Source organism: Poecilia mexicana, unplaced genomic scaffold (genome assembly GCF_051168715.1).
Source record: "Poecilia mexicana isolate PSO_F unplaced genomic scaffold, ASM5116871v1 scaffold_6, whole genome shotgun sequence".
NCBI lineage: Eukaryota > Metazoa > Chordata > Actinopteri > Cyprinodontiformes > Poeciliidae > Poecilia > Poecilia mexicana.
Window position 1 is genome coordinate 3420674 of NW_028263375.1, and position 26275 is coordinate 3446948.

At 44.2% G+C, this 26275-nt stretch overlaps 1 protein-coding gene across 1 annotated transcript in view; it reads left to right on the forward strand.

The window, feature by feature from the left end:
• The window catches only part of LOC106933442 (uncharacterized), a 33043-nt gene that overhangs the window by 2231 nt on the left and 4537 nt on the right, over positions 1-26275 (forward strand). The window contains 29 exon segments of the mRNA XM_088006707.1: positions 269-290; positions 375-420; positions 499-604; positions 832-851; positions 949-1060; positions 2095-2119; positions 2206-2299; positions 2482-2588; positions 4039-4099; positions 6059-6134; positions 6221-6245; positions 12740-13067; positions 13141-13290; positions 13381-13434; positions 16178-16397; positions 17124-17154; positions 17538-17951; positions 17953-18183; positions 19116-19269; positions 19501-19515; positions 20078-20113; positions 21808-21906; positions 22979-23294; positions 24030-24249; positions 24327-24535; positions 24671-24721; positions 24869-24955; positions 25041-25105; positions 25409-25531. Coding sequence (XP_087862833.1) covers positions 269-290; positions 375-420; positions 499-604; positions 832-851; positions 949-1060; positions 2095-2119; positions 2206-2299; positions 2482-2588; positions 4039-4099; positions 6059-6134; positions 6221-6245; positions 12740-13067; positions 13141-13290; positions 13381-13434; positions 16178-16397; positions 17124-17154; positions 17538-17951; positions 17953-18183; positions 19116-19269; positions 19501-19515; positions 20078-20113; positions 21808-21906; positions 22979-23294; positions 24030-24249; positions 24327-24535; positions 24671-24721; positions 24869-24955; positions 25041-25105; positions 25409-25531 — 3497 coding nt within the window.

The following is a 26275-nucleotide window of genomic DNA, read 5'->3' on the forward strand; positions in this document are numbered from 1 at the left end:
AATTAGACTAATGCAAAACCTATAAAAACCAAAAATAAGCAAAAGCCACAACAACCCAAACAAAAACCAACCAAGACATTCAAACCAAACCAAATGTTTTTCTGAGGAGGGAGAATAAAAAACACCAGGAGAAAAGGGCAGAGACCTCCTGGAGGAGTGTTAGTTAGTTAGTTAGTTAGTTAGTTAGTTAGTTAGTTAGTTAGTGCTGGACTGAGGATGAGTGAAGTCACACCAGTCTGTGTCTCTCTCGCTCTCTCTGCTCCTGGAGGAGTCGGTGAAGAACAATGAAGGTGAGGACGCTCCACCTGCTGATGTAAGCTGTTCCCTGATTGGTAGAGAGAGCCGCATGTTTATCATTATTTGACACTTTGCAGCCAAGAATGCTTCAGCGAAGAGCCCTGAGGAAGCCTCAGAGGACGGGTAAAGTATTCCTGCATGGCATGAACTTCATGCACCTCAGAGGTTTCACCTCTGACCTGTGAGGAACTTCCTCTGCAGCCAGAACAACGGGGGAGTGATGGGCTGGCTGTCCAACGGCTTCGTCAGCGCGCTACCGCAGCCGCCGGGGTCGCCTCTGCTCAAGGGGTCCAATGCAGACTGCAGGGTCAGTACCAGAACCAGAACCTCTCCTGGTGCCTTCGCTGGTAAAACAGCCAGGAGTCTCTGTCACCTGGTCATGGAGAAGTTCTGACCCGATCAGAGGATCCAAACTGATTTACATTTCTAAAAGCTGGAATCAGCTCTGTCTGTATAAACTCGTTAGACATGATTCATTTCAGCCGATATTTTAACTTTATCATGATTTGCTTTCTGTTTTCCTCTGCTGTCCAGCCAGGAGACGATGGAGATCGGTATAAACTACTGATGATTTAAAGTTCAATAAACTTCTGATGGTTTAACGTTAACTGGATGAGTGAGAGGTTAAATTCACGGCTGTGTCTCTGACAGGAACGGCGTGATGGGCTGGGTCGCTCAGGGTCTGACCAAGGTTCTGCCTCAGCCGGATGAGAAGTACCGAGAAATGGCTGAGACCCAGAATGCCGCCGAGGAGCACACCGAGGTGAGGCTCCGCCCCCTGCCGGGAGGACATGCTGGGTCTGGAGAACCGGTTCGGACCCAGACTGGTTCGGTACCATCAAACATTTACATCAAGATCAGTTTGACTTCTCAAAGGCATACAGATGTGTTTGATTTTCCTCTATTAGTTTTGTTATTTTATGTCTGTTATCTCAATATCTTAATATTCTGGTGTCAAGAAAACTAGTTTTTGACTCATTTTGTCATCTGGATGTTTTTCTTTTCAACATAAATAATAAATTAGGTTGAAAACAATAAAAATATACAATCATTAATAAATATGAGTAAATTTAAATCTATACGATGCCATTTTTAAAGTTTTCAATTCAAAATTGAACAATTATTTAGGCTAATCTAAAGAAGATTATGTAAGTTATGGAAACTTACATAAGAGAAGAAAAAAAAACGGCGGTTCATTTTTCAAAGCCAAATTTTCACCAAGCTAAAAGTTAAACCGGCTAAATATTTAGCTCCAATAAATATTTTGTTTTTGGTTAAATATTTAGATAGTCATCTAAATAGCCATCTAAATATTTAGCTTGGAACAAAATATTTAGTTAGCAAGCTAACTATTTAGCTCGCTAACTAAATGTTTAGCTCCGTAGGTAACTACGAAGCTAAACATTTATATAAGTAGATTATGAAAATAAAAGCTGGATTTTGATAACTCCTGCTGCTGAACGTCTCTGTTGCCTTTAAAACGGCTCTTCCTCTGCTTTAAGATGAAATGTTCAAAAAAGAGAAAAAAACGACAATAGAGACATGAAGCGATTCGAAAGGAGTTTATAAAGAGGTTCGGAAGACATAGCTTTTATTTTGATAGTTCTCTTCCTGTTATGAGCACGTGAATTTGCATGTTAGCTAAATATTTAGCTCAGAGCTAACTACAACGATACATCTGGCTTGCTAGCTAAATATTCAGCTTCATATTAAAAATTAGCTTAAAATATTTTTTTAGCTTGCTGAAATAAATCAAAACAATTGAAACTTATTTTGTAATGCTTGTTGTTGTTACAGGTGTTTGAGGCAGCGACAATGCCAGGTAGGCTTTCTAAACCCCGCCTCTTCCTGTTCAGTCAGGCAGAAATGATGCCGTTCCTCCAGATGACTGGATGTCTTATAATCCAGATTATGACCCGCTTCCTCACATCCCGGTGGTGGAGGTGGTGTCGGAGGAGGAAGTGTCGGAAGTGGAGAGTTTGGCTCCTCAGTTCCATCCAAAGTGAGTACAGGTCACCACAGTCAGAGCCGGTGTTCTGAGTATCTGTCATACCTCATAAATCCAACACCTGGCTGATGCAACTGACCCAATCAGAAGCGATGGGTCTCCTGACTCCTGACCTCTGTCTACAGCAGCAGGTGATGGAGTCACACACAGCTGTTCTATCTTCTTCTGTCCTGCAGGGTGGTGAGCTGGATAAAGCAGATAGTCCCTCAGCCAGTGATTCTGCCCCCTGGTGGCGTACCTGTGGAAGCGCCACCAAAAGTCTCTCGCTCCTCTCTAGACAAAGGTAGAACCACAGACATGAACACGTAGACGCCTCATGGAACGGGTCATAGGTCATGGAGCGCGTCGGCCCGTTGCTGCGTTACGTCACAGCGTCCGCCATATTGAATGTGGCATCTCTGCCAGTAAGCTAATACAGGTAAATGGACCGAACTTCACAAAGTGCCGTTCTACAAAGTATTTTAAATTAATTCCTGTCACTGACACATTTTCTCACACACTAATATATTTGGCAATCAAAGAAATGACTAAAGAGAGTTTCTAACTTTTGATGTGATTATTTAATTGTTTTGGGGCATTTCTGAATAAAGAGCTCAATGTTTTATTTGGTAGAAATTATTCTTATTTTTATATTAACATTAATGAACAGACACTTTTACAGTGTTTTATTAAAGAATATATTTACATAATTCCATAATTTAATGTACATTTAACATTTCAAGACAAATAATTTTCTTGTATTTATTTTTTTATACATTATCGAGAAATTACTTTTGATCTATAAATCAGTCACTCAAACATTAAACTACATATTTTTCTTACTTTTTTCCAGAGAAAAAATATTTATTATACGTCAACTCTGCTATTGACAGCAAAGAGTGAAAATAATTCTAAGAGTAAATTATGTTTATTTCATTATATAAGCTACATTAATACACTAATACTTCAGACTGAGATATTTAAAAATACACAAAAAGTGAAAGAATAAAACATTTATTTATTATACTGGGAACACTGGTCACAGGCTTCAGTCTGCTGGTCTCACTGGGAGAACTCAATGACTTCTGAGACGTCCTGGTTCACAGGCTGAAGCCGAGGATAAAAGAGAAATTATCCAAAAGTTAATAGAAAATGCATATGTTTCGTATATGTTTCATTGACATTCATAAAAAGCCATTTTCAGCATGTTGGGCTCTGACTCGTAGCATCTTTATAGCTAAATACCGACATGGAGAAGCTGAGCTGGAAACAGACTGAAGAGCAGCAGCTCCAGCTCTGATCCTGACTGATCTTTCCTCACTAAATCCTCTGGTTTCTAATGAACTTCTCCTCTAACAGTGGTTTCTCATCAGCTCTCATTAGAAAACAGTATGAAAACGTTAGCTGCTATGCTAACAATCAGTGGTTATTTCGGGCCAATTTAGCTACATATGAAATATTTTTTGGTTGTTTAGAAGCGAATTTCTGGCTGCAAAGTAATTCTGATCTTTCATCCTTACCTGGTGAAGGTGATGCCAATGAATCCAGTTTCTTTCGTAAAACGATCGAAACACAGAACAGGACTTAAGGAGCTCCGATCCTCTGCTGCCACATACAAGATGGCGGCGACGTAACGCAGGACTCAGCGCTTCATGAGGCGTCTAGTATATGATGTCTATGGGTAGAACAGCTCCAGAGCTGCGGTGACGATGGTTTCCGACATTTAATGCGACGCTCTCTGTTTCTGCCTGCAGTGCTGTCGCCTCCGCCGGAGTCTCTCAGTGGGATTTCACTGGACACCGACAGCAGAGCTGGGTGGGTTTATTTACTGCCGCAACGACTCAGCTTCCTGTGAACTCCTGGTGACCCCGCCCCAAAAACCACACAAGGCCTCACTGACCTGCACTGACCTTGTAGCGTGCCGGGAAGCTGTGCAGGAACCACATGGCTTCCCAGCTCCTCCTGCAGCTCAGAGTCTGATCTGTTCGCTCTGAAGCAGGAAATAAACCAAACGCTGAAGAGAAAACCTGCCTCAGATCCCAAAGACTTCTGGGAAATATTCTGATTGACCTGATGGTGCCTCCCATAGACATAATATAAGGATAGACGCCTCATGCCCCGCTGTCGCCTATTGTCGCTGACGAGATTTAGGGCGGCCATCTTGGAGCGGTATACCACTCCACTCGGTCCTATGTGTTTAACAGGCACAGTGACGGATCAGCGCATTTAATCGATCATAACACGCTTTTTTGTTACTGGAAACCATATTCAAACATCTATCAAAGCTACATTTATAAACAATTGTATTATTTAAGTATGTTATTTAAGTTATTTACGTATTTAAATATGCTTAGTGGCTAAAACAATAGAATAGGAATGGAATATTCTGATATTGATGTATAAAGAGCATATTACAAAGCACACAGCCGTTCATAATTTATTTAATAAATTATTTAGTAATATCAATACATATTTAAATAACTATACAACACAAATAAAGATTCATAATGGCACAAATAAATTATATATATATATATATATATATATATATTTATTTATTTATTTTTTTTTTGCCGACTTCCAGCTTCAGAGATTCAGCAGCTGAGATTAAGTCCAAAATCTGATGAGATCCATCCTGCTGCAGTGAATCCGTCTCTCTTTATAGATTTCTCCCTCTTCTTCCTCACATCGTGTCTTTAGGAAACTTTCAAAACAAAAACGGAAGATTTGGGATGTATCTTACTAGTGAAAGAATTACATATAAATAATAGTCTTTACCACCTGTGTAAACTTTGCTGGTGAATGTTATAACACATAAGTTTTATAATATGTGTTATATTGTTTCATTTCTAATATAGGCCCTTGTGTCAGATAATCTAAGTCAATGTTAGAGAATAATTAATTTTTTTAGATGTACAGAATCTCAGTTAGCCTTCATAGCGGGGCTGAACCCTATTACACCAAGCACTGTAGCTAATATTAGCTGGTATCTCGCCGGTGGACATAAATACAGTAAAGTAATATTCTAATCACAATATATACACAATAATATGTCCATCTTACTTGTGAAATGTTGTCTGTGGAGCCCTCACATCAATAATCCATCGACCAGAACAACAATATCCCTCAGTGCTGAGGCATCTTCTGCTGTTTTGGTTGAGCAAAGTAGGAGGGTATACCGCTCCAAGATGGCCGCCGTATTTCCTGCGCCGGAGCAGCCAATGCGGCGTCTACCCTTATATTATGTCTATAGTGCCTCCTCCCCCCACCATTGTTAATGCAGCAGATTTTATTTTGCTTATTACTCCAAACAGAGAAAGTCATTATATTATGTCTTAAACTTTTCAATCTTATTTCTAGTTAAGTGATGGTTGAATTTCTCCTTTTGTTGTTTTGACGTGTTTCGTGTTTTTATATAATTCTCTTTATTTCCTCTGAATGTATTTTTCAGTAGAAGATTTATTATCTTAATGTGAGCAATGCTATATGAGTCAGATTATTAGTAGAGCATAATCTGACTATGCTAATAATCTGGCCAGTAGCCTCATTTTAGAGAGCGGCTGCAGAAAACAGCATCTGTGAATGGAAGCAGCTGGAAGTCTCACTTATGAACATATTTCTGAACAGCTTAGAGTAAACATGGTGTCTCTTTGTAAAGTCAGAACGGAAACATGAGGTGAGAACTGAATGACTCCCGAACTGTCAACCGGAGGAGGAATCAGGAGAGAGTCAAGCGATCGAAACATTTCATGAGCTAATTCTGTCTGTTTCCAGAGTGGTCAACTGGTTCGTGTCCGGCCTGGGTCTGAAGATGCCGCAGCTTGTCCTGCCACCCAAAGATGAAGCTGAGGTTCTTCATCATCATCATTATTATTTCCTTCCTCACTCAGACCGTTCAGAGACTCACTCTGTGTTTGTTTCCTAACGCTGGGACAGGGAGCAGCTGAAGTGCTGCAAAAAGGTGAGTCCGAGTCCACCAGCTCTGCTGTGGTTCAGAAATCAGTCTGTCAGTCTGTAATTTAGGAAACAGGCGGTCAGTAGTTTAGGAAACAGGCGGTCAGTAGTTTAGGAAACAGGCGGTCAGTAGTTTAGGGATCGGGCGGTCAGTTGTTTAGGAAACAGGCAGTCAGTAGTTTAGGAAACAGGCAGTCATTAGTTAAGAAACAGGCGGTCAGTAGTTTAGGAAACAGGCGGTCAGTAGTTTAGGAAACAGGCACTATGTAGTTTAGGAAACAGGCGGTATGTAGTTTAGGAAACAGGCACTATGTAGTTTAGGAAACAGGCGGTATGTAGTTTAGGAAACAGGTGGTATGTAGTTTAGGAAACAGGCACTATGTAGTTTAGGAAACAGGTGGTATGTAGTTTAGGAAACAGGCACTATGTAGTTTAGGAAACAGGTGGTATGTAGTTTAGGAAACAGGCGGTCAGTAGTTTAGGAAACAGGCAGTCATTAGTTTAGGAAACAGGCGGTATGTAGTTTAGGAAACAGGCTGTCAGTAGTTTAGGAAACAGGTGGTATGTAGTTTAGGAAACAGGCTGTCAGTAGTTTAGGAAACAGGCGGTCAGTAGTTTAGGAAACAGGCGATCAGTAGTTTAGGAAACAGGCGGTCAGTAGTTTAGGAAACAGGCGGTCAGTAGTTTAGGAAACAGGCAGTCAGTAGTTTAGGGATCAGGCGGTCAGTAGTTTAGGAAACAGGCAGTCAGTAGTTTAGGAAACAGGCGGTCAGTAGTTTAGGAAACAGGCGGTCAGTAGTTTAGGAAACAGGCAGTCAGTAGTTTAGGAAACAGGCAGTCAGTAGTTAAGAAACGCGTTCAGTACATTAGGAAACAGGCAGTCATTAGTTAAGAAACATGCGTTCAGTACATTAGGAAACAGGCAGTCAGTAGTTTAGGAAACAGGCAGTCAGTAGTTTAGGGATCAGGCGGTCAGTAGTTTAGGAAACAGGCAGTCAGTAGTTTAGGGATCAGGCGGTCAGTAGTTTAGGAAACAGGCAGTCAGTAGTTTAGGGATCAGGCGTTCAGTACATTAGGAAACAGGCAGTCAGTAGTTTAGGAAACAGGCGGTCAGTAGTTTAGGGATCAGGCGGTCAGTAGTTTAGGAAACAGGCGGTCAGTAGTTTAGGAAACAGGCTGTCATTAGTTAAGAAACATGCGTTCAGTACATTAGGAAACAGGCAGTCAGTAGTTTAGGAAACAGGCGGTCAGTAGTTTAGGAAACAGGCGGTCAGTAGTTTAGGAAACAGGCAGTCAGTAGTTTAGGGATCAGGCGGTCAGTAGTTTAGGAAACAGGCAGTCAGTAGTTTAGGAAACAGGCGGTCAGTAGTTTAGGAAACAGGCGGTCAGTAGTTTAGGAAACAGGCAGTCAGTAGTTTAGGGATCAGGCGGTCAGTAGTTTAGGAAACAGGCAGTCAGTAGTTAAGAAACGCGTTCAGTACATTAGGAAACAGGCAGTCAGTAGTTTAGGAAACAGGCAGTCATTAGTTAAGAAACGCGTTCAGTACATTAGGAAACAGGCAGTCAGTAGTTTAGGAAACAGGCAGTCAGTAGTTTAGGGATCAGGCGGTCAGTAGTTTAGGAAACAGGCAGTCAGTAGTTTAGGGATCAGGCGTTCAGTACATTAGGAAACAGGCAGTCAGTAGTTTAGGAAACAGGCGGTCAGTAGTTTAGGGATCAGGCGGTCAGTAGTTTAGGAAATAGGCGGTCAGTAGTTTAGGAAACAGGCGGTCATTAGTTAAGAAACATGCGTTCAGTACATTAGGAAACAGGCAGTCAGTAGTTTAGGAAACAGGCGGTATGTAGTTTAGGAAACAGGCTGTCAGTAGTTTAGGAAACAGGCGGTCAGTAGTTTAGGAAACAGGCGGTCAGTAGTTTAGGAAACAGGCGGTCATTAGTTAAGAAACATGCGTTCAGTACATTAGGAAACAGGCGGTCAGTAGTTTAGGAAACAGGCGGTATGTAGTTTAGGAAACAGGTGGTATGTAGTTTAGGAAACAGGTGGTATGTAGTTTAGGAAACAGGCACTATGTAGTTTAGGAAACAGGTGGTATGTAGTTTAGGAAACAGGCGGTATGTAGTTTAGGAAACAGGTGGTATGTAGTTTAGGAAACAGGCTGTCAGTAGTTTAGGGATCAGGCGGTCAGTAGTTTAGGAAACAGGCAGTCAGTAGTTTAGGAAACAGGCGGTCATTAGTTAAGAAACATGTGTTCAGTACATTAGGAAACAGGCAATCAGTAGTTTAGGAAACAGGTGGTCAGTAGTTTAGGAAACAGGCGGTCAGTAGTTTAGGAAACAGGCGGTCAGTAGTTTAGGGATCAGGCGGTCAGTAGTTTAGGAAACAGGCGGTCAGTAGTTTAGGAAACAGGCTGTCATTAGTTAAGAAACATGCGTTCAGTACATTAGGAAACAGGCAATCAGTAGTTTAGGAAACAGGTGGTCAGTAGTTTAGGAAACAGGCGGTCAGTAGTTTAGGAAACAGGTGGTCAGTAGTTTAGGAAACAGGCGGTCAGTAGTTTAGGAAACAGGCAGTCAGTAGTTTAGGAAACAGGTGGTCAGTAGTTTAGGAAACAGGCGGTCAGTAGTTTAGGAAACAGGCAGTCAGTAGTTTAGGGATCAGGCGGTCAGTAGTTTAGGAAACAGGCAGTCAGTAGTTAAGAAACATGCGTTCAGTACATTAGGAAACAGGCAGTCAGTAGTTTAGGAAACAGGCAGTCATTAGTTAAGAAACATGCGTTCAGTACATTAGGAAACAGGCAGTCAGTAGTTTAGGAAACAGGCAGTCAGTAGTTTAGGGATCAGGCGGTCAGTAGTTTAGGAAACAGGCGGTCAGTAGTTTAGGGATCAGGCGTTCAGTACATTAGGAAACAGGCAGTCAGTAGTTTAGGAAACAGGCGGTCAGTAGTTTAGGAAACAGGCGGTCAGTAGTTTAGGAAACAGGCGGTCAGTAGTTTAGGGATCAGGCGGTCAGTAGTTTAGGAAACAGGCGGTCAGTAGTTTAGAAAACAGGCTGTCATTAGTTAAGAAACATGCGTTCAGTACATTAGGAAACAGGCAGTCAGTAGTTTAGGAAACAGGCAGTCAGTAGTTTAGGAAACAGGCAGTCAGTAGTTTAGGAAACAGGCGGTCAGTAGTTTAGGAAACAGGCGGTCAGTAGTTTAGGAAACAGGCAGTCAGTAGTTTAGGGATCAGGCGGTCAGTAGTTTAGGAAACAGGCGGTCAGTAGTTTAGCAAACAGGCGGTCAGTAGTTTAGGAAACAGGCAGTCATTAGTTTAGGGATCAGGCGTTCAGTACATTAGGAAACAGGCAGTCAGTAGTTTAGGAAACAGGCGGTCAGTAGTTTAGGAAACAGGCGGTCAGTAGTTTAGGAAACAGGCGGTCAGTAGTTTAGGGATCAGGCGGTCAGTAGTTTAGGAAACAGGCGTCAGTAGTTTAGGAAACAGGCTGTCATTAGTTAAGAAACATGCGTTCAGTACATTAGGAAACAGGCAGTCAGTAGTTTAGGAAACAGGCGGTCAGTAGTTTAGGAAACAGGCGGTCAGTAGTTTAGGAAACAGGCGGTCAGTAGTTTAGGAAACAGGCGGTCAGTAGTTTAGGAAACAGGCAGTCATTAGTTTAGGGATCAGGCGTTCAGTACATTAGGAAACAGGCGGTCAGTAGTTTAGGAAACAGGCGGTCAGTAGTTTAGGAAACAGGCGGTCAGTAGTTTAGGGATCAGGCGGTCAGTAGTTTAGGAAACAGGCGGTCAGTAGTTTAGGAAACAGGCGGTCAGTAGTTTAGGAAACAGGCAGCCAGTAGTTTAGGGATCAGGCGGTCAGTAGTTTAGGAAATAGGCGGCCAGTAGTTTAGGGATCAGGCAGTCAGTAGTTTAGGAAACAGGCAGCCAGTAGTTTAGGGATCAGGCGGTCAGTAGTTTAGGAAACAGGCGGTCAGTAGTTTAGGAAACAGGCGGTCAGTAGTTTAGAAAACAGGCTGTCATTAGTTAAGAAACATGCGTTCAGTACATTAGGAAACAGGCAGTCAGTAGTTTAGGAAACAGGCAGTCAGTAGTTTAGGAAACAGGCGGTCAGTAGTTTAGGAAACAGGCGGTCAGTAGTTTAGAAAACAGGCTGTCATTAGTTAAGAAACATGCGTTCAGTACATTAGGAAACAGGCAGTCAGTAGTTTAGGAAACAGACAGTCAGTAGTTTAGGGATCAGGCGGTCAGTAGTTTAGGAAACAGGCAGTCAGTAGTTTAGGGATCAGGCGGTATATAGTTTAGGAAACAGGCAGTCAGTAGTTTAGGGATCAGGCGGTATATAGTTTAGGAAACAGGCAGTCAGTAGTTTAGGAAACAGGCGGTCAGTAGATGGACCGACGCCAGGCGTTTCCTCAGCGTTAGTGGGCCGACTGACTCGGTTTTCCATGCGGGGTTTGTAAAGCTCTACTTCCTGTTCTTCTTCTTGAGTTTTAAAGGCGGTGTTTTGGTCGGACGGCCGGAGCCTAACTCAGTCCATCTTCTCCTTCTGTTTCAGGGGGGAAGGCGCTGCGAGCCCCTTGAACAGCAGGAGGAGACGGCTGGGACGCTCCGACCAGCACATAGAACCAGCTCACATGCTGGCAGGGCGCTGCGCTTACTGGGATCTCACTGGGATCTCATTGGGATCTCACTGGGATCTAATTGGGATCTCACTGGGAGCTCACTGGGATTTCACTGGGAGCTCACTGGGATTTCACTGGGAGCTTACTGGGGGCTCACTGGGAGCTTACTGGGGGCTCACTGGGAGCTCACTGGGATCTCACTGGGAGCTCACTGGGATCTCACTGGGAGCCCAGACTATTGAGGCAGCTGTTATTAGACTCTCCTTTCTGTCCTCCAGTTGAAGCTTGAACTGGAATACGTTTAGCACCAGATTTATTTTTGCTCGCAGTTGTTTGTATTTTAAATTTGCATATTTTCTGTTCAACAGAAAAATGTAGTAATTTACTGTTTATCTGAAATTATTGTAGATTTCTTGAACACATATATTAATTAGTAAATGTGTCAATTTTGACATATCTGAATTATTGAACGGCAGCTACGATGTGTGATGAAGCAGAATGCATTTCTCTGTATTTGTACTTGATTTATTATAGATAAGTGCATTAAAGTTTGAATTTTAAGGCGTAATCCTGGAGAGTCATTTGCGTTCAGAGATGTAAGAGTTTAATGCTTTATGAAGTGTGATAAACTTTCACAGGCTCAGAGGATCTGACTGTGGATCAGGCTCAGCTGTATTTAATATGTTCACTGCAGCAACTGGTTGACCTGTGGGAAAAATTCATCAAGATTCAAATGGTCAGAATTACAGTCCTGCTTTGAAATGAGCAGCAGCCATATTGGATTTTTATGACAAGGTTCATGAAGACCTTTTTAAAATACCAACATCTCAGGACATTACTTACAAGTTTCTCCACACATTTATATACAGTCGCATTAAATACACATGATTGCAGAGGAAGACTGGCATTGGTGCATTATTTCAGTGATATGACCTTTGACCTGTGGACTGTGGATCAAACCGGTCCTGGTTTGAAAGATGATGCAGCAGGCTCATCAGCACCTAAACGTTGGACCAGAACGAGAAAATCAGGTTCATAAAGTCACTGGCTGGTTATAAATGACTTTTATTAACAAAATGAGTAAAAAGATTATCAGGAACTAACAGCCAAAGATGAATTCACCATCAACATTCTTGAACAGCAGAACTATGCATCCAAAGTTAGACAACTTTTCTCCAGTATGCAAGAATTTATCAACAAAATAATTCAGCCTTCAGTTTTAACGTCTTATAGGGACGTCTTACAGAAAATTAACTTTTTGCATGTTTTTGTGCTTCTATTTGCGTCTCCACTACTTTGGTCCAAACGCAAACAGAAAAACAAAGTCACTAAGCTGGTGACTTTCAGCTAAACTCCTGAGTGAAAATGAAAGAATAATGAAAACTAACAAATTACCAACAGCAAAACTGGAAAACATGAACAAATGAGAATAAAACAGACAACAAGAAAATGGTGACTGACGTCGAAGTTCAGTGTGAAAGTTGAGAAACCAGGTTCATCCAACACACTGATCGCTGTGGGTCGCCTCCAGAGGTCAAAGGGCGAGAGGCGGGGTCACCTGGACAGGTCGCCAGGACAACACAGAGACAGACAGGACAAACAACCACACACACACACAGTAATGCATCGGCTCGACGCTATGAAGCTAACCTGCACACACACACAGAGACACACATTTGACATGTTCAACCAGTTGACAGGACAAGGCAGAAATGTTTTCAAAAAGCAATATTTCATTAATGAACTTAGTGAATTAAAAATCAATAACGTTTTGATTGTGTTGCTGCAGCCTGGCAGACTAAAGCATCAACATTGTAAAATGTACCTGCTTCTAACCAGACACAAAGCCTAACGTTGACCTCTGACTCCTCCTGCTGCAGCTTCCTCCAAACTGAAGCCCGACATGGTTCTGGAGGACATGGAGTCGGACAACGAGGGCCAGAACCGCCCCAAAGCTGCAGGATCCCAGGGTCCAGCGGGCGACCCAGCCCAGCAGGAGAGAGGGAGGTCCAGCTCTGTGGAGGCTCTGGGGAACTGCGCCGCCCCAACGGCCCCGCAGGCCCCGCAGGCCCCGCAGGCCCCGGCTTCAGACAGCGGGACAAAAACATCTCAGGAAGACGCAGAGACCCAGACGGGCCGCTGGACACCATTCATCGAAAGCATCAAGAAGGAGGCTGAAGGCGTGGCGCTGGCCTCCATGGAGGAACGGTGAGCCGGCACTGGTTCAGGAGGATTCCTCTGCAGTACACAGCATCCCTGTAATCCAGTGCATCTGCTGCAGCCTGCTGCAGGAGCGCATGGAGATGGCCCGCCTGGCTGAAGAGGTGGCCCGGCAGACGGCAGAGATGGCGGTGAGGCAGATGGCCAGCGAGGGAACCTCCATCAAACTCTCCCTGGAGAGCCAGGAGCTACTGGAGGAACCGGAGGCAGAGTGAGAACGTTTGCAGGATTTCATCTGGGACCAACATTATGAGGAGCCTGACTGACTGTTTTAACCTGACTGACTGTTTTCTGCTGCCAGATTGCCAGTAGCACCAGAAGAAGACAACAAGCTAGAGCCAGGAGCTGATGCAGAGTGAGTATCAGCTTATTTATTAAACTTCTCCATCGTCTCTGCTCTCTGCAGCTCCTTGTTCTGCGTTTGCTGCATCCAGAGGCTCTGGGAGGCGAGGACCGTGCTGAGGTTTTAAATTCTACCCAGTCACTAATGTTTGCCAGTGACTTATGTAATGCACCGGCTCGACACTATGAAGCTTACCTGAACTGTAAACTGCCCTCGACTGCAAAGAGAGAAGAGCTGAGCCGAACGAGGCAGCTGTTGATGTTAATGCAATATTTCGAGGCGCGGCCAAAACAAACTGAACGGTTTTGTTCCTCCGCTGCTAAAACTAAAACTCTTTCTGTTCACTGATTGGTCTGCTATCGGAGATAATCGAAGTGAATGGAAGAAAGCCCAGACTGAGATTTTTATTTGAGTGGAATTGCACAGAAAAGCGATGGCCAGGACAGGATCTTCTAGATCAGAGTTTATCTTCTTCTGAACTTATATTTCATCAAGTTAATTCGTCCTCTGTCTCATTATTCTGGTAAAACGTCGGTAGAAAATTAGAAAAATCTAGTCAAACTTAAAGTCAGATAGTTACACTTTTTCTACAGTCTATATAAAAATCTAATGTCAACTTTAAATGCCCATATTTTGCTGTTAGTGATTGGTCAAGGTTTTCTCATTGACAGATGATTTCAAAATAAAACCCATTTCCTTTTGATAGTTTTTTATCTTAAGGTTTACCCACATACTAGGACAAATAAATAAATAAATAAATAAATAAATAATAATACATTATTATTACGTCACCGCCGCTCTGAAGCAGATTTCTCAGGTCTCGCAGCTGATTTTGAAATCCCGCGAGCTTTGCTTCAGCAGCGTCACAAAACCTCGCCATAGCAACCATAGCTTCCCCTAGCAACCGTCCCCCCTCGCCCGCCCTCCCCACGGTTGCCCCGGTAACGGCCGCTCCTGCAGCTGCTGTCTGATCAACAGCAGCGAACCGAGCAGGTTCTGACCCGCTCCTCGGTCCAGCTGGTGGTTCTGATGCTGGGGGACATTGGAGGCGGGAATACTAACAGCTCGTCGGAGGAAGTGAGTACTGAGAACCGGTGATCGGTTCTTCCAGCCGGAACAAACCCAAACGGTTCCGACTGATGCCATCTTTGGTTTTCATTATCGACAAAATACAATAGAGAATAAAATATAAGAGATCAAACTGACTAATGAGAACAAGAACTGAAATAAGAAAGAAAAACATCGAGGTCAACATGTCAGATATTTTATAAAATTAAACTAAAGTCTTTATGGCTTTGGTCCTTTTTGAGTTTCCTAATGATGGGCGGCCATTAAACATCCCACCATGGCCTGTGGGATGAGGGGGGATGAACTCATAAACACTCAAAATAGAATCAAAAAGTTTCAAATAATCAAAAATAAGATTATTATATTTTAGCTTAATGTTAATGCCACAATATTGTTTGAATAAGTATTTCCTTTCAATTCCAAAACAGCAGAAAAAGAGGTGAAATAGTTTCTTTATCTGTTTTACAAAACATCTGTCCAATTTATTCCTACATTCTTTTATAAATGGGTTTGTTGGAAACATTCAAGGAATTATTTTGAAGTGAACTTCCTGGATCTGTAAATACTTGAGTTCACATCAAAGACCAGGTAACATTCATAAAGTTATGAATTCAATGAAACTGACAAGTTAGTCAATAAGTCAGTAATAATGTGAATATTATTTGAAGTGGTGCCGTTGGGCTGAGAAACTGTTCTGGATTCTCAGTTCAGTCGTTGGAACATTAAAAATCCATAAAGCTGCAGTTTGTAACTTTTATAAGAAATATTTTTTACATATTAGTTCAAACCGATTGCTACGAGACAGATCATCTGAACGGATCGATCTCCTCCCTGAGCTGCTGCCTGGAGAAATGAACCATTCAGATGCAGGAGCCGGGGCTTAGTGCCGTCAATCATTCTCATGTACTCGCTGCTCAAAGTGTTAATGGCAGAAAAAAGCTTACTGTTACAGGAAAGCCATTTATCTGCTGTGACTGGTGGCAATGCTAACTAGCCTTAGCATTCATGACAGGCTATGCTAGCTGCAGCATAGCAGAGAGCTGTGGGAAGGAGGGGAAGGCAGAGTGATTGACAGCGCGTAGACCCACCTCCTGGCTCTGATTGGTTTTTTCTAGGTAGCGCTGAGAGAAGGCAGAGATTATCTGTCTCAACATGGAGACAGTTTCAACAAATATGTAGAAAAATATTTCTTAAAGTTACATGCAACAGCTTTAAAGGAGTTGGACGTTTGCTGGTTTAAGAGAAAAGCTTCTAGTTTTCAGATTGTTTTGGATTCAATTAAACAAATTTTGTTGTCAGCTGTAAAAACAGGATTTGGATTCGTTTTGTTCAAAAGACTGTCTAAATTTCATAAATTAAATAAAAGTAAAGTCGACTTTTCAGTAAAAACCTCTGGATAAACCAGGTTCTACTTATTACGAAAGCTTGGTTATAAAAACATGAATACTTTATATTGTTTTGAATATTTTCAATTACAACAAAATCCTGTGTAATAATTTTAACCTGATTAAAAATAAAAAGTTTGCATCAACCAGAGGTCTGCATCATTTTTGAACTGCAGTTGGGGCCCCCAAAAAAAAATCAGTCCAAGGACCACCAGAGGCCCCGGGCGCCGCACTTTGAACCCCCTGTGTTCCAGTGTGTCCAGCCGTTCACTGAAACCTCAGTCTGCGGTTCTGTTCTGCAGAAAGGACGGGTCCGGGCTCCAGGACGAGCAGAAAGCCGAAGAACCGGCATTCCAGGAAGCAGGTAGAGACACAGCTGAGGAGGAGCAGGAGGAACTGGAGCCGGAACCAGAACCAGAACCAGAACCAGAACCAGAACCAGAAAAGCAGGAAGTGTGTGCAGCAACTGTGACGGAGCAGCCGCAGAAAGCAAACGATGCTCCGACTTCTAACACAGAAAAGGTAACGTGTTTTTCTCTCCATGGTTTAGCTCATCTTACTGGGATCATTTCTGGTTAACTGGGATCATTTCTGGTTAACTGGGATCGTTCCTGGTTAACTGGGATCATTTCTGGTTAACTGGGATCGTTCCTGGTTAACTGGGATCGTTCCTGGTTAACTGGGATCATTTCTGGTTAACTGGGATCGTTCCTGGTTAACTGGGATCATTTCTGGTTAACTGGGATCGTTCCTGGTTAACTGGGATCGTTCCTGGTTAACTGGGATCATTTCTGGTTAACTGGGATCATTTCTGGTTAACTTGGATCGTTCCTGGTTAACTGGGATCATTTCTGGTTAACTGGGATCGTTCCTGGTTAACTGGGATCATTTCTGGTTAACTGGGATCATTTCTGGTTAACTGGGATCGTTCCTGGTTAACTGGGATCATTTCTGGTTAACTGGGATCATTTCTGGTTAACTGGGATCGTTCCTGGTTAACTGGGATCATTTCTGGTTAACTGGGATCATTTCTGGTTAACTGGGATCATTTCTGGTTAACTGGGATCGTTCCTGGTTAACTGGGATCATTTCTGGTTAACTGGGATCATTTCTGGTTAACTGGGATCATTTCTGGTTAACTGGGATCGTTCCTGGTTTGATTCCAGACAATGTCTACGGTAATGTAGAAACGCTCTGATATTTTATTTATTATTTCCACTTCCTGCCGGATCGTCTTGCTTCCTGCAGGATGAAGATGCTTCTGGAGACGGCTGTGGAGGTAAACGGCATTTTGGTACATAGAAGATCAAGAGTAGAACCAGAACCAGAACCCAATGCTCTGCTCTGATTGGCTCTTCCTGTCTCTCTGTGCTCTGATTGGCTCTTCCCGTCTCTCTGTGCTCTGATTGGCTCTTCCCGTCTCCCTGTGCTCTGATTGGCTCTTCCCGTCTCCCTGTGCTCTGATTGGCTCTTCCCGTCTCCCTGTGCTCTGATTGGCTCTTCCCGTCTCCCTGTGCTCTGATTGGCTCTTCCCGTCTCCCTGTGCTCTGATTGGCTCTTCCCGTCTCTCTGTGCTCTGATTGGCTCTTCCCGTCTCTCTGTGCTCTGATTGGCTCTTCCCGTCTCTCTGTGCTCTGATTGGCTCTTCCCGTCTCTCTGCAGCGCCGGTCAGCTGTGATGCGTTTAAGAACTGTCTGATGCGTTTCCCGCCGACCTCTGAGTGCTTTGGCAACATCAACGCGTTCTTCAAGGAGAACGGCATCTCACCCCCCCAGCTGCCCCGCCCCCCCACCAGGCTCTCTGACCTCACCAGCTACCTGCCCTCTCTGCCCCCGGAGCTGCGCCACGAGTTCTCCCACATCCGGCTGACCCGAGTCCCGCGGAGCGTCGCCCAGAGCCTCACCCAGCTGCTGCCCGGTGGGGCCGCAGGGGTCCCGGAGGCTGCGGGGGGCCCCAGCCTCTCCGGCCTGGCCCACAGCCTGTCCTCCGTCCCAGAGAAGCTGGCCCAGCTGCCCAGCAGAACCCAGCAGAGCTTCCTGAACATCCGGAACCGCCTCAACAGCCTCATGCCACAAGATGCCTAAGAACCAGAACAGGAAGCAGCCGGACTTAGAACTCACCCACTTCCTGCAGCATCCCCCGGGCCCCCGTCCTCATCCTCAGCTGCCCTCCCCTTGCCCCTCCCCCCCCACCCTGCCCAACGTGCCCTCCTACCCCCGCCTACCGCCCATCGCCAGCCCGCCGCGCCCGCTCTCCGGCCTCGCTAACCCCGCCTTCTTCATCGAGGATGACTCAGGCGGACTTGCAGGTGAAGCCGCCTCAGGGGTCCAGGTGTAACCGCAGCAGGTTAGGGTTGGAGGTTGGATCAGTTTCTGCTGAAACAAAATGAGGAGCAAAACAGCAAACCAACTGAAAACCTTTCAAAATGTCAGAAACTACAGCAGGATACCAGCAAATTTAAACTGTTGGCAGGTCAAAAAATCATTCAGACTAATCAGAATATCATTAAAGATCCAAAACATGAACAGGGCTGCTGCCTTATTAAAAAGAAAAACTATTTTTATGTCATTTGTTCTCTATTTTGTTGGCCAAGTTTTTACCATCCTTTACTTCCTTTCAGGGGCCAAACAAAATCATTTCAAGGGCCACGATTGGCCCCCGGGCCACAGTTTGGAGCGCAAACTGTGGTCCGGGTTTGCGCTCCAAACCCGGGCCTCAGGGTTGTGGAGCTTCGTTTTTCTGCTTCGTAGAAAAACGAAGCAGAAAAAAGTTACAGATTTTATTTTTTTAGTTGTTCTGCAGAGACGCAGCAGAAGAAAACCTAAAGCAGCTTCAGGTCAGGATTAACGTTCAGGCTGGAAACTTAAAATCTGCTTCGTTCTGATGCCGCCTGGATCAGATGAGCGTATGAATATATTTTCAGTCTGAAATGTTTGGGTTTGTTAAAAACCCGACTGGAACCGGGTCTGGGTCAGGTTCCGACTCTCTGTATGGAACCAGAACCATGTTGGTCGGATCAGCCTGAATGACCCGGCAGAACCGGGTCTCTGAGCTGCAGCTGCACAAATCCTTCATGTGTTCATCAGGAAGACATGATGGAGGAGCACCTGAGTGACATCACTCATTACAAAGTTCATTCATTCAGACTAAAAAGTGAAACTTTATATCAGCAAACAGAAATAAATCTGTTAATTTCTAACAATATTTCAGTTTGACCTGAACGTCTCTGTGGTCCAACAGAGCCGAGCCTCAGCCTCCGGCCCGCGGTGAGCGTGGAGGATGTCGACCAGGAGGGAGGAGGAGGAGCAGGAGGTGATGAGAGCAGCAGCCCGGCCCTGGACCCGAAGCTCAGCACCCTGACGGTCCCCGTGGCCCCGGCAGGAGGCCGCCAGAGGTGAGGCGCCTGCAGACGGATTTCCCCGGTTTCACTCGTTTGTTTCTAGATTTGAAAGAAAGCCGCTCTTCCTCTTCTGGAGTTTAACAGAGGACTCTGGACTTGTTTCAGTTTTTCTGATCAGTTTCATCTGTTCTCCATGCAGCTGTGCTGATAAAACGATCTGAAGCTGAATCCGGATCTTCACTGAAACGTTGTGTTCTTTCTCTCCTCGCATGCTTGCGCTCCCAGTAGAGGAGATAAAGAGTAAGGAAGCTGCATGGGAGCTCTCTCTGTCCAGCCGTTAGATTTCCATCAGTGTTGCATAAATTCACAGACTCGGTGAATGGAAGTGAAACGTTTTGATCCAAAAGGAGATGAGTTCATTCCAGAAAACCACCGCTAGAGGATTCTCTGATAAAAATAAAATGTGTGATTTTGGACAGAAACGTTTCACGCTGTTGCCTCCTGCACTGCCCCCTGCTGTCCGTCTTCTGGCTCTGCGGTTTTGTTCTGCAGAAACAATCCAAACGTTTTGATTCCATCTGATCTAATCTGGACGAAACGATGCGCACAAAGCAGCGCTTCGCCGAGTTGATGCAGAACTGATGCTTGTTGCTGCGGCGACTTCTCTGTACGGCTTTCTGCTTCTTCCTCCTGTAAGCTCATCTTCATCATCATCAATAAAACCTGCATGGCACGCTGTGGGTCCTCTCTGTGTCTGATGCATGATCTGCTTGGTGCATGGCTCTGAGTGATTAACTCCATGTTCTCTGACATCACTCTGACCTCTGATCCTCTCTGACCTTTGACCCTTGTTCGTCCACAGCGGTGGGAGGAACCGTCGGACCGTCTGGACCAAGTCGTAAGCCCAACAATCACGTCCTTTGCTGTTTGTATTTGAATTAAGTCATGAATTAATTTAGTTAATTCATCCTGGTTGGGATTCTGTTTCTCACTGAAGGTTTTTAGAAAATAAATCCTTTAAATTCAATTACTTCACAGAGGGAAGAAACTCCTACTAAGATAGCATTGTATTGTTGCCAGTGGTCTGTTCGCCCTCCAGGACCCTGTCAGTGTTGGAGCATGCAGCGACCTTTGACCTTTCACTAGGCAGTGCCTGGTTCATGTCGTTCCGTCTTCAGCTGAGGGTTCGCTCTGAGACGATGATGGAAGGAGGCAGATTTAATCTGTCGATGGTCCAGATTAACGCTGAGGCTAATCGCATTTTCATCAAAAACTGTTATCAACGAAACAAGCAGCTTTTTCAATTTAAAAAACATTTTTTGCTGCTAAATTATTGAATAAATGTCAATCTGAGCTCAGCAGCAGATTATTTATAGTTTGTAATCTTCATGTTCTTCATCAGATTGGACCAAAGTTCATCTTTCCAGAGTTTCTCTGATCGTTCATGGATCTTCTTTACAAATCTGGACTGTGGATGCTAACATTAGCGTTAGCTGCTACATGGTAGCATGGAGATGCTATTTTAGGCTAGCTTAGCTTCTGAACAGAACAGCAGCCTTTTCCAGCACAGTGGGTCAATAGCAGCGGCGTACTAGAAACACAATACAAAAGTTCAGAGTCAGAACTTCTGTATGTAAAAAGAGACGCGATTTATTGTGTTGAAATCTTTAATGTGTTTATGTATTTAATGAATTAATCCAGTGGTTCCCAAACTTTTTCTGCGCCCCCACCCCCCATGGATTACAAATGGCTGTCTGGTTGAAACGACTGGGGGGGGCATCGACTTTTTGGGGGGCATAATGAATGTACGTAGCTGAAAATAGACACCAACATCGGTAGCCTACAAGCTACTTGTTAAGCTTAAGGTTCTGTATTGATGTTAGCTAGTCATCTTTTAGCTAACATTACCTGCATCCAGCTGCTTCACTCAACTCAGTCGGTTAGTTTGGAGGGAAAAACTGAAAAGTTCTTTGCGTTTTGCTGGTTTGTTGCCGTGATTCTAACACAAACCTACGTAGCTCCGCCCAGCAGCAGCAGGTCTCCTTCACAGGTGGAAACCCAGCGCGAGCGTCGTAGCGCTCATGTTGCGTTTAAAGGCGGCTCGGAAAAACAGGTTACAACATGTTAACAACGGATTAAACAGTTTTAACTGCTGATAAAAGTGACAGAGGACACAGATATGGGAAGTGGGGAAACCCCTAGTGTATCAAAATGACAGGAATAACAGAGAGTTGGCCATTCTAAGGTAAAAACCCAGCGCATATAGATTCATATTTTATTTGTTTCTCATCCAGACGGCTTCCCGCGCCCCCCCCTGCAATGACACGGCGCCCCCCTAGGGGGCGCGCCCCACAGTTTGGGAACCTCTGAATTAATCTAATGTAATGTGTTAAAGTCCCGGCTCTAATCCAGATGTCCTGCTGAAACATGACCCAGAGCTGTCAGCAGTTTATTTAGGAGGGATTTTCCTTCCTTAATATTAATGTAATTATGTTGCCAATAGCAACTGGCTAATATAAGGCTGTTCCACACGCTTACCTGAGCCGGGAGGTGAAGATCAGGACTCACCTGTTTTATCCTGAACGTCACCAGCAGAAACCTGCAGGCCCAGAGCGAAGATGATGATGATGAAGTCAGCATACCGGTCCGAGCCTGGCCCAGTGAGTCCAGTCTGTGCAGCGCCGACAGCATGTAAGAGCATTCAACCGCCTGCACATCCATCCTACTGTCCATCGTCCAGCAGAGGTTTGGCTATGAATAACTAGAAATAATTTCTGAGAGCAGTTATCAATAAAACTAGTAATTTAAAATGACTGGTCTCCACCTGATAATCAATACCTTATAGTTGAGTCTCGGTTATCGTTTCTCAGCCTGATGAGGTTTAGGTTTTATAAAAATTAAGGCCTCGGCTCATCACTTTGGCGTCATGTGAACATCGATCAGGGGCGTCAAAGTCATTTTCATTTTGGGCCACATTAAAAATCTGAATGTTCTTAAAGGGACGCTTGTGCCAGAATCTATTGATAAAACCTGTTAGGCTGTTAAAATATCAATAAACACGTTTGTTTCTCTTAAAATGAAATGATATTACACATCTTTTCACACTGATCAGTCCATCCAGGATTTTGTGATTGTTTTTGAAGTGTTAAGTTATATAATGTTAAATGTGACATTTCTTTAATTGCCCAATGTTTCTGGTCAATTTCGAGACAAATCTGCAGTAAAGTCAGAAAAAGATGTGTGGTCTCTTGATTTTGCATGAATTTTGCAGATTCATGAAAAACTGGAGTAACTTACTGATGTAACTTGGAGTCTAGAGGGCCACATAAAAAGCAACGGCGGGCCAGAAGAAGATGAAAGAATGATTAAACTAATAAACACCTAAGTTGTTTATCCTGAGGTGTTTTATCTCTGCCCAGAAACAACCTGCTATTGGACAAGGTTAGTCTGTGTAGCGAACAGTTAGCTGCTGGGCTAACAGCTTGCAGTGGGTTTCCGGCGGGAAAAAAGGACAAATTTATTTCTGCAAAATTATGAATAAAACCGGGATCAAGAATTAAGGAATTATTCCTTCAGCAGCTGGAAAAAAGTGAAATACTGTCACAGCAGCAAGGAGCAGCGAGCTCGGTGTTCGTCTGCTAGGAGACCCGGAGCTAACGCCGTGCAAGGCTGGGCGAGAGTCACAGGCCAGCCACACATCGTTCATCCATCTGTTCATCCATCTATCCCTTCATCCCCTGCTGGTTTTCCTCTTGTCCTCCAGGCTGAGGGAGCGCCCAGCCTCTGCTGCCAGTCAGACCAGTCAGACCAGTGCTGTGGTCAGTGAGCGACTCCAGGAACTGGTCAGGATGTTCAAAGAGAGGACAGAGAAAGCCAAAGAGAAGCTGATCGACCCGGACAGCTCCGACGAAGAGAGCGTCATCGCCGGTGAGTCTCCCTCCACACCCACACACACACACACACACACACACACACACACACACACACACACACACTTATATGGTCCTTCTGGTCAGCCCTGGCTCCACATGAGTTTAACAAGGGGGGCTGGGGGGGCATCAGCTTATTTTCGGGGGACAAAATGAATCTACGCAGGAATAATATTAGGGAAGTAAAACAAAAAGGTACAGTGCAGTAAAACTACTCTTATGAGGACCTTTTTCCAAAAAAGTTACTCAACTGAATGTAACAAGTTCTACCCACTTTTGAACAGACACCAGTAGCCTGTACTTGTTAACAAGCTTAGGGTGCTGTATTGGTATTAGCTAGTCATCATTTAGTTAATGTTAGCTAGTCATCTAGATGACGACGCATTCGCGCTTTTAGATAGATTTTTACCCAGAATGCAAATAGAAAAAACCGTGAGTGAGACGGTGACTGGGACTGACTAGTATATATTCCATTGAGGGAAAGTAAGTTTCACATCTGCTCAAAAGCCCCCTGGTGGTTGAAGAAAAATCCACATATAAACCGGAAAATACAATATATGAAAAATAACACTGAATGCTCTCTGGTATGACGTGGCGGGCCGGATCCGGCCCGCGGGCCGTAGCTTGGGGACCCCTGCCCTAGGGTATCAAATTGACAGGAATAACAGAGAGTTGGCAACGAACAGCTTCCAGGGGGTGTACAGCTGATCTGTGGGCAGGCAATGTCCCCCAGCACCCCCCACTCCGCCCCCAATGCCCGCCTTGCTGATGATGATCAGGCCCAGAGGTCATAAGTCAGCAGCAGCGTCTCATATCAGTGCAGGGAAGTTCTGGTCCACACCGAACCAGAACCAGAACCTCCACTGACTGCCATATTCCTACCAGCAGAACCCAGTTCCGGTCGGGTCGGGTCCAGTTGGTTCTGCCTGTTCGTGTTTCTCTGTTGTTTCTTCCTCAGCTGCCCCCCAGGGTGAGGAAGAGGAGGATGAGGAGGAAGGCAGGTTAGGAGGTCAGTGTGTCGGCAGGGTGTCTGGAGGAAAGCAGATTCGGTGGATCCGGGCCTGCTGGCCGATCCGATTCCCCGCCAGCATCGACCCTTTCACCAGTGAGAATCCCGCAGTACTTGCTGCCACCGCCTGGTTCTCCTCCTCTTCATCATGCGCGTCTGTAATCTGTCCCCAGACATCCTGTATGTTCTGTGGATGTTCCTGGTTTCTGCGGCCTGGAACTGGAACGTGTGGCTGATCCCGGTCCGCTGGGCGTTCCCCTACCAGACGCCCCAAAACGCCCCCTACTGGCTGCTGGCCGACTACACCTGCGACCTCATCTACATCCTGGACATCGCCGTGTTTCAGCCGCGCCTGCAGTTTGTCCGCGGAGGAGACATCGTGGTGAGGCAACCTCGGAATAATCTGAGATAATCTGGGAATGATTTGAGAATAATCTGAGATTATGTGATTACTGTGCAGTTCCATAATGAGCAATGTCTCATTTCTCTGATTCCACATTTTGTTTTATTGTGACAGTGTGACAAGAAGGAAATGAGAAAGAATTACATGAAAACGAAACGCTTCAAGGTAAACAGATCAGGACTAGAACAAATTTTTCATTCCATTTTTCGGTCAATTTTCTGTGAATTTTTCATGAAATTTTCAGTTAATTTTCGTGTGAATTTTCTGTGAATTTTTCCGTGAATGCTTCCTGACTCCTGCTTTGTTTTGCAGTTCGACGTGGTCAGCCTCGCTCCTTTAGAGCTGCTGTACTTTAAGACGGGCATCAACCCTCTGCTGCGGTTACCTCGCCTGCTGAAGGTCGGCTGCTGAACTGAAATGATGTGGAGATTCTCCTCTTCTCAAAACGATAGAAATGAAGCTGAGAGGTTTCTGTTGTCTGCAGATCAACTCATTTTTTGAGTTCAATGAGCGACTGGAGGCCATCCTGACCAAAGCCTACATCTACAGGTCAGCCTCTGGGAAACGCTCTCCCAGTTGCACAACAAACGAAGACAGAACGAAGTTCCAGCTCATTAGATGCATCCTGCTGCTGCGAAGCAAAACTGCCATCGATATTTGGTTCATCTACTTAATAATAATGATTTATTATTGATAAAGTTAGGGTCTCTTCAGGTGAATCAGGGCAACACCCATAAATATCTCTGTCTCTCATCAAGGCAGCAGAAAACTCCTCACGTCTGGCACAATGCATGCTGGGAGATGCAGTTTGATGAGTGCGTTAGTAAAATGGGAGGCGGTTCTGTGTTTCAGGGTGATCCGAACCACCACGTATCTTCTCTACTGTCTTCACTGCAACGCCTGCCTCTACCACTGGGCGTCCTCCTACATCGGACTCGGGGCCACGCAGTGGGTCTACAATGGGGTCGGCAACAGGTTGGGGAAGGTCACACTTTGCAAACTAAATGTTGAGCTAGCTCAGAGATCAATATTTAGTTTGGACTGGAGCTAAACAGTTAGCTTGCTAACTAAATCTTTTGAACTAAATATTTAAATAAGTTGGATTTATTAAGGTGGTAAACTAAATAATTAGCTCCATAAGTATTTATTGATATAGCTAACTATTTAGCTCCAAATTAGTTAGCTCCTAGCAAGTTAAATACTTAGTTGACATAGTAAATATTTAACTGGCTTGCTAACTAAGTATTTTTGATTGGAACTAAATATTTAGTAGGTAAACATTTAACTTACTAATTAAATATTTAAACTAAATTTTTAACTACATATTTAGTCAGCAAGCTAATGATTTAGCTCCAATCTAGTTAGCTCTGAGCTAGCTAAATACTTAGCCTACAAACACAATATTTAGCTAGCTCCTCGCTAAAATTTGGAGCTAAATATCTAGCTAGTGAATATTTTGCTTGCTAAATAAACATTTACTTTGAAACTGTGACATTTATAAATGAATGAATGACATGGTGAAAACATGACATTGAAAAATTACTCCCATATTTTCCTCCTTTAATGGACCAAATCATTGCTGTTGAGTTTTGACCTTTACAGACGGCAGCCTGTAAATATTTACTCATCCTCACCAGAGGTCCCAGCGTTTCCCGTTCTGACCGCTCTTCTTCTTCTTTTTCTTTTTCTTCTTTTCCTTTTTCTTCTTCTTCTTTTTTT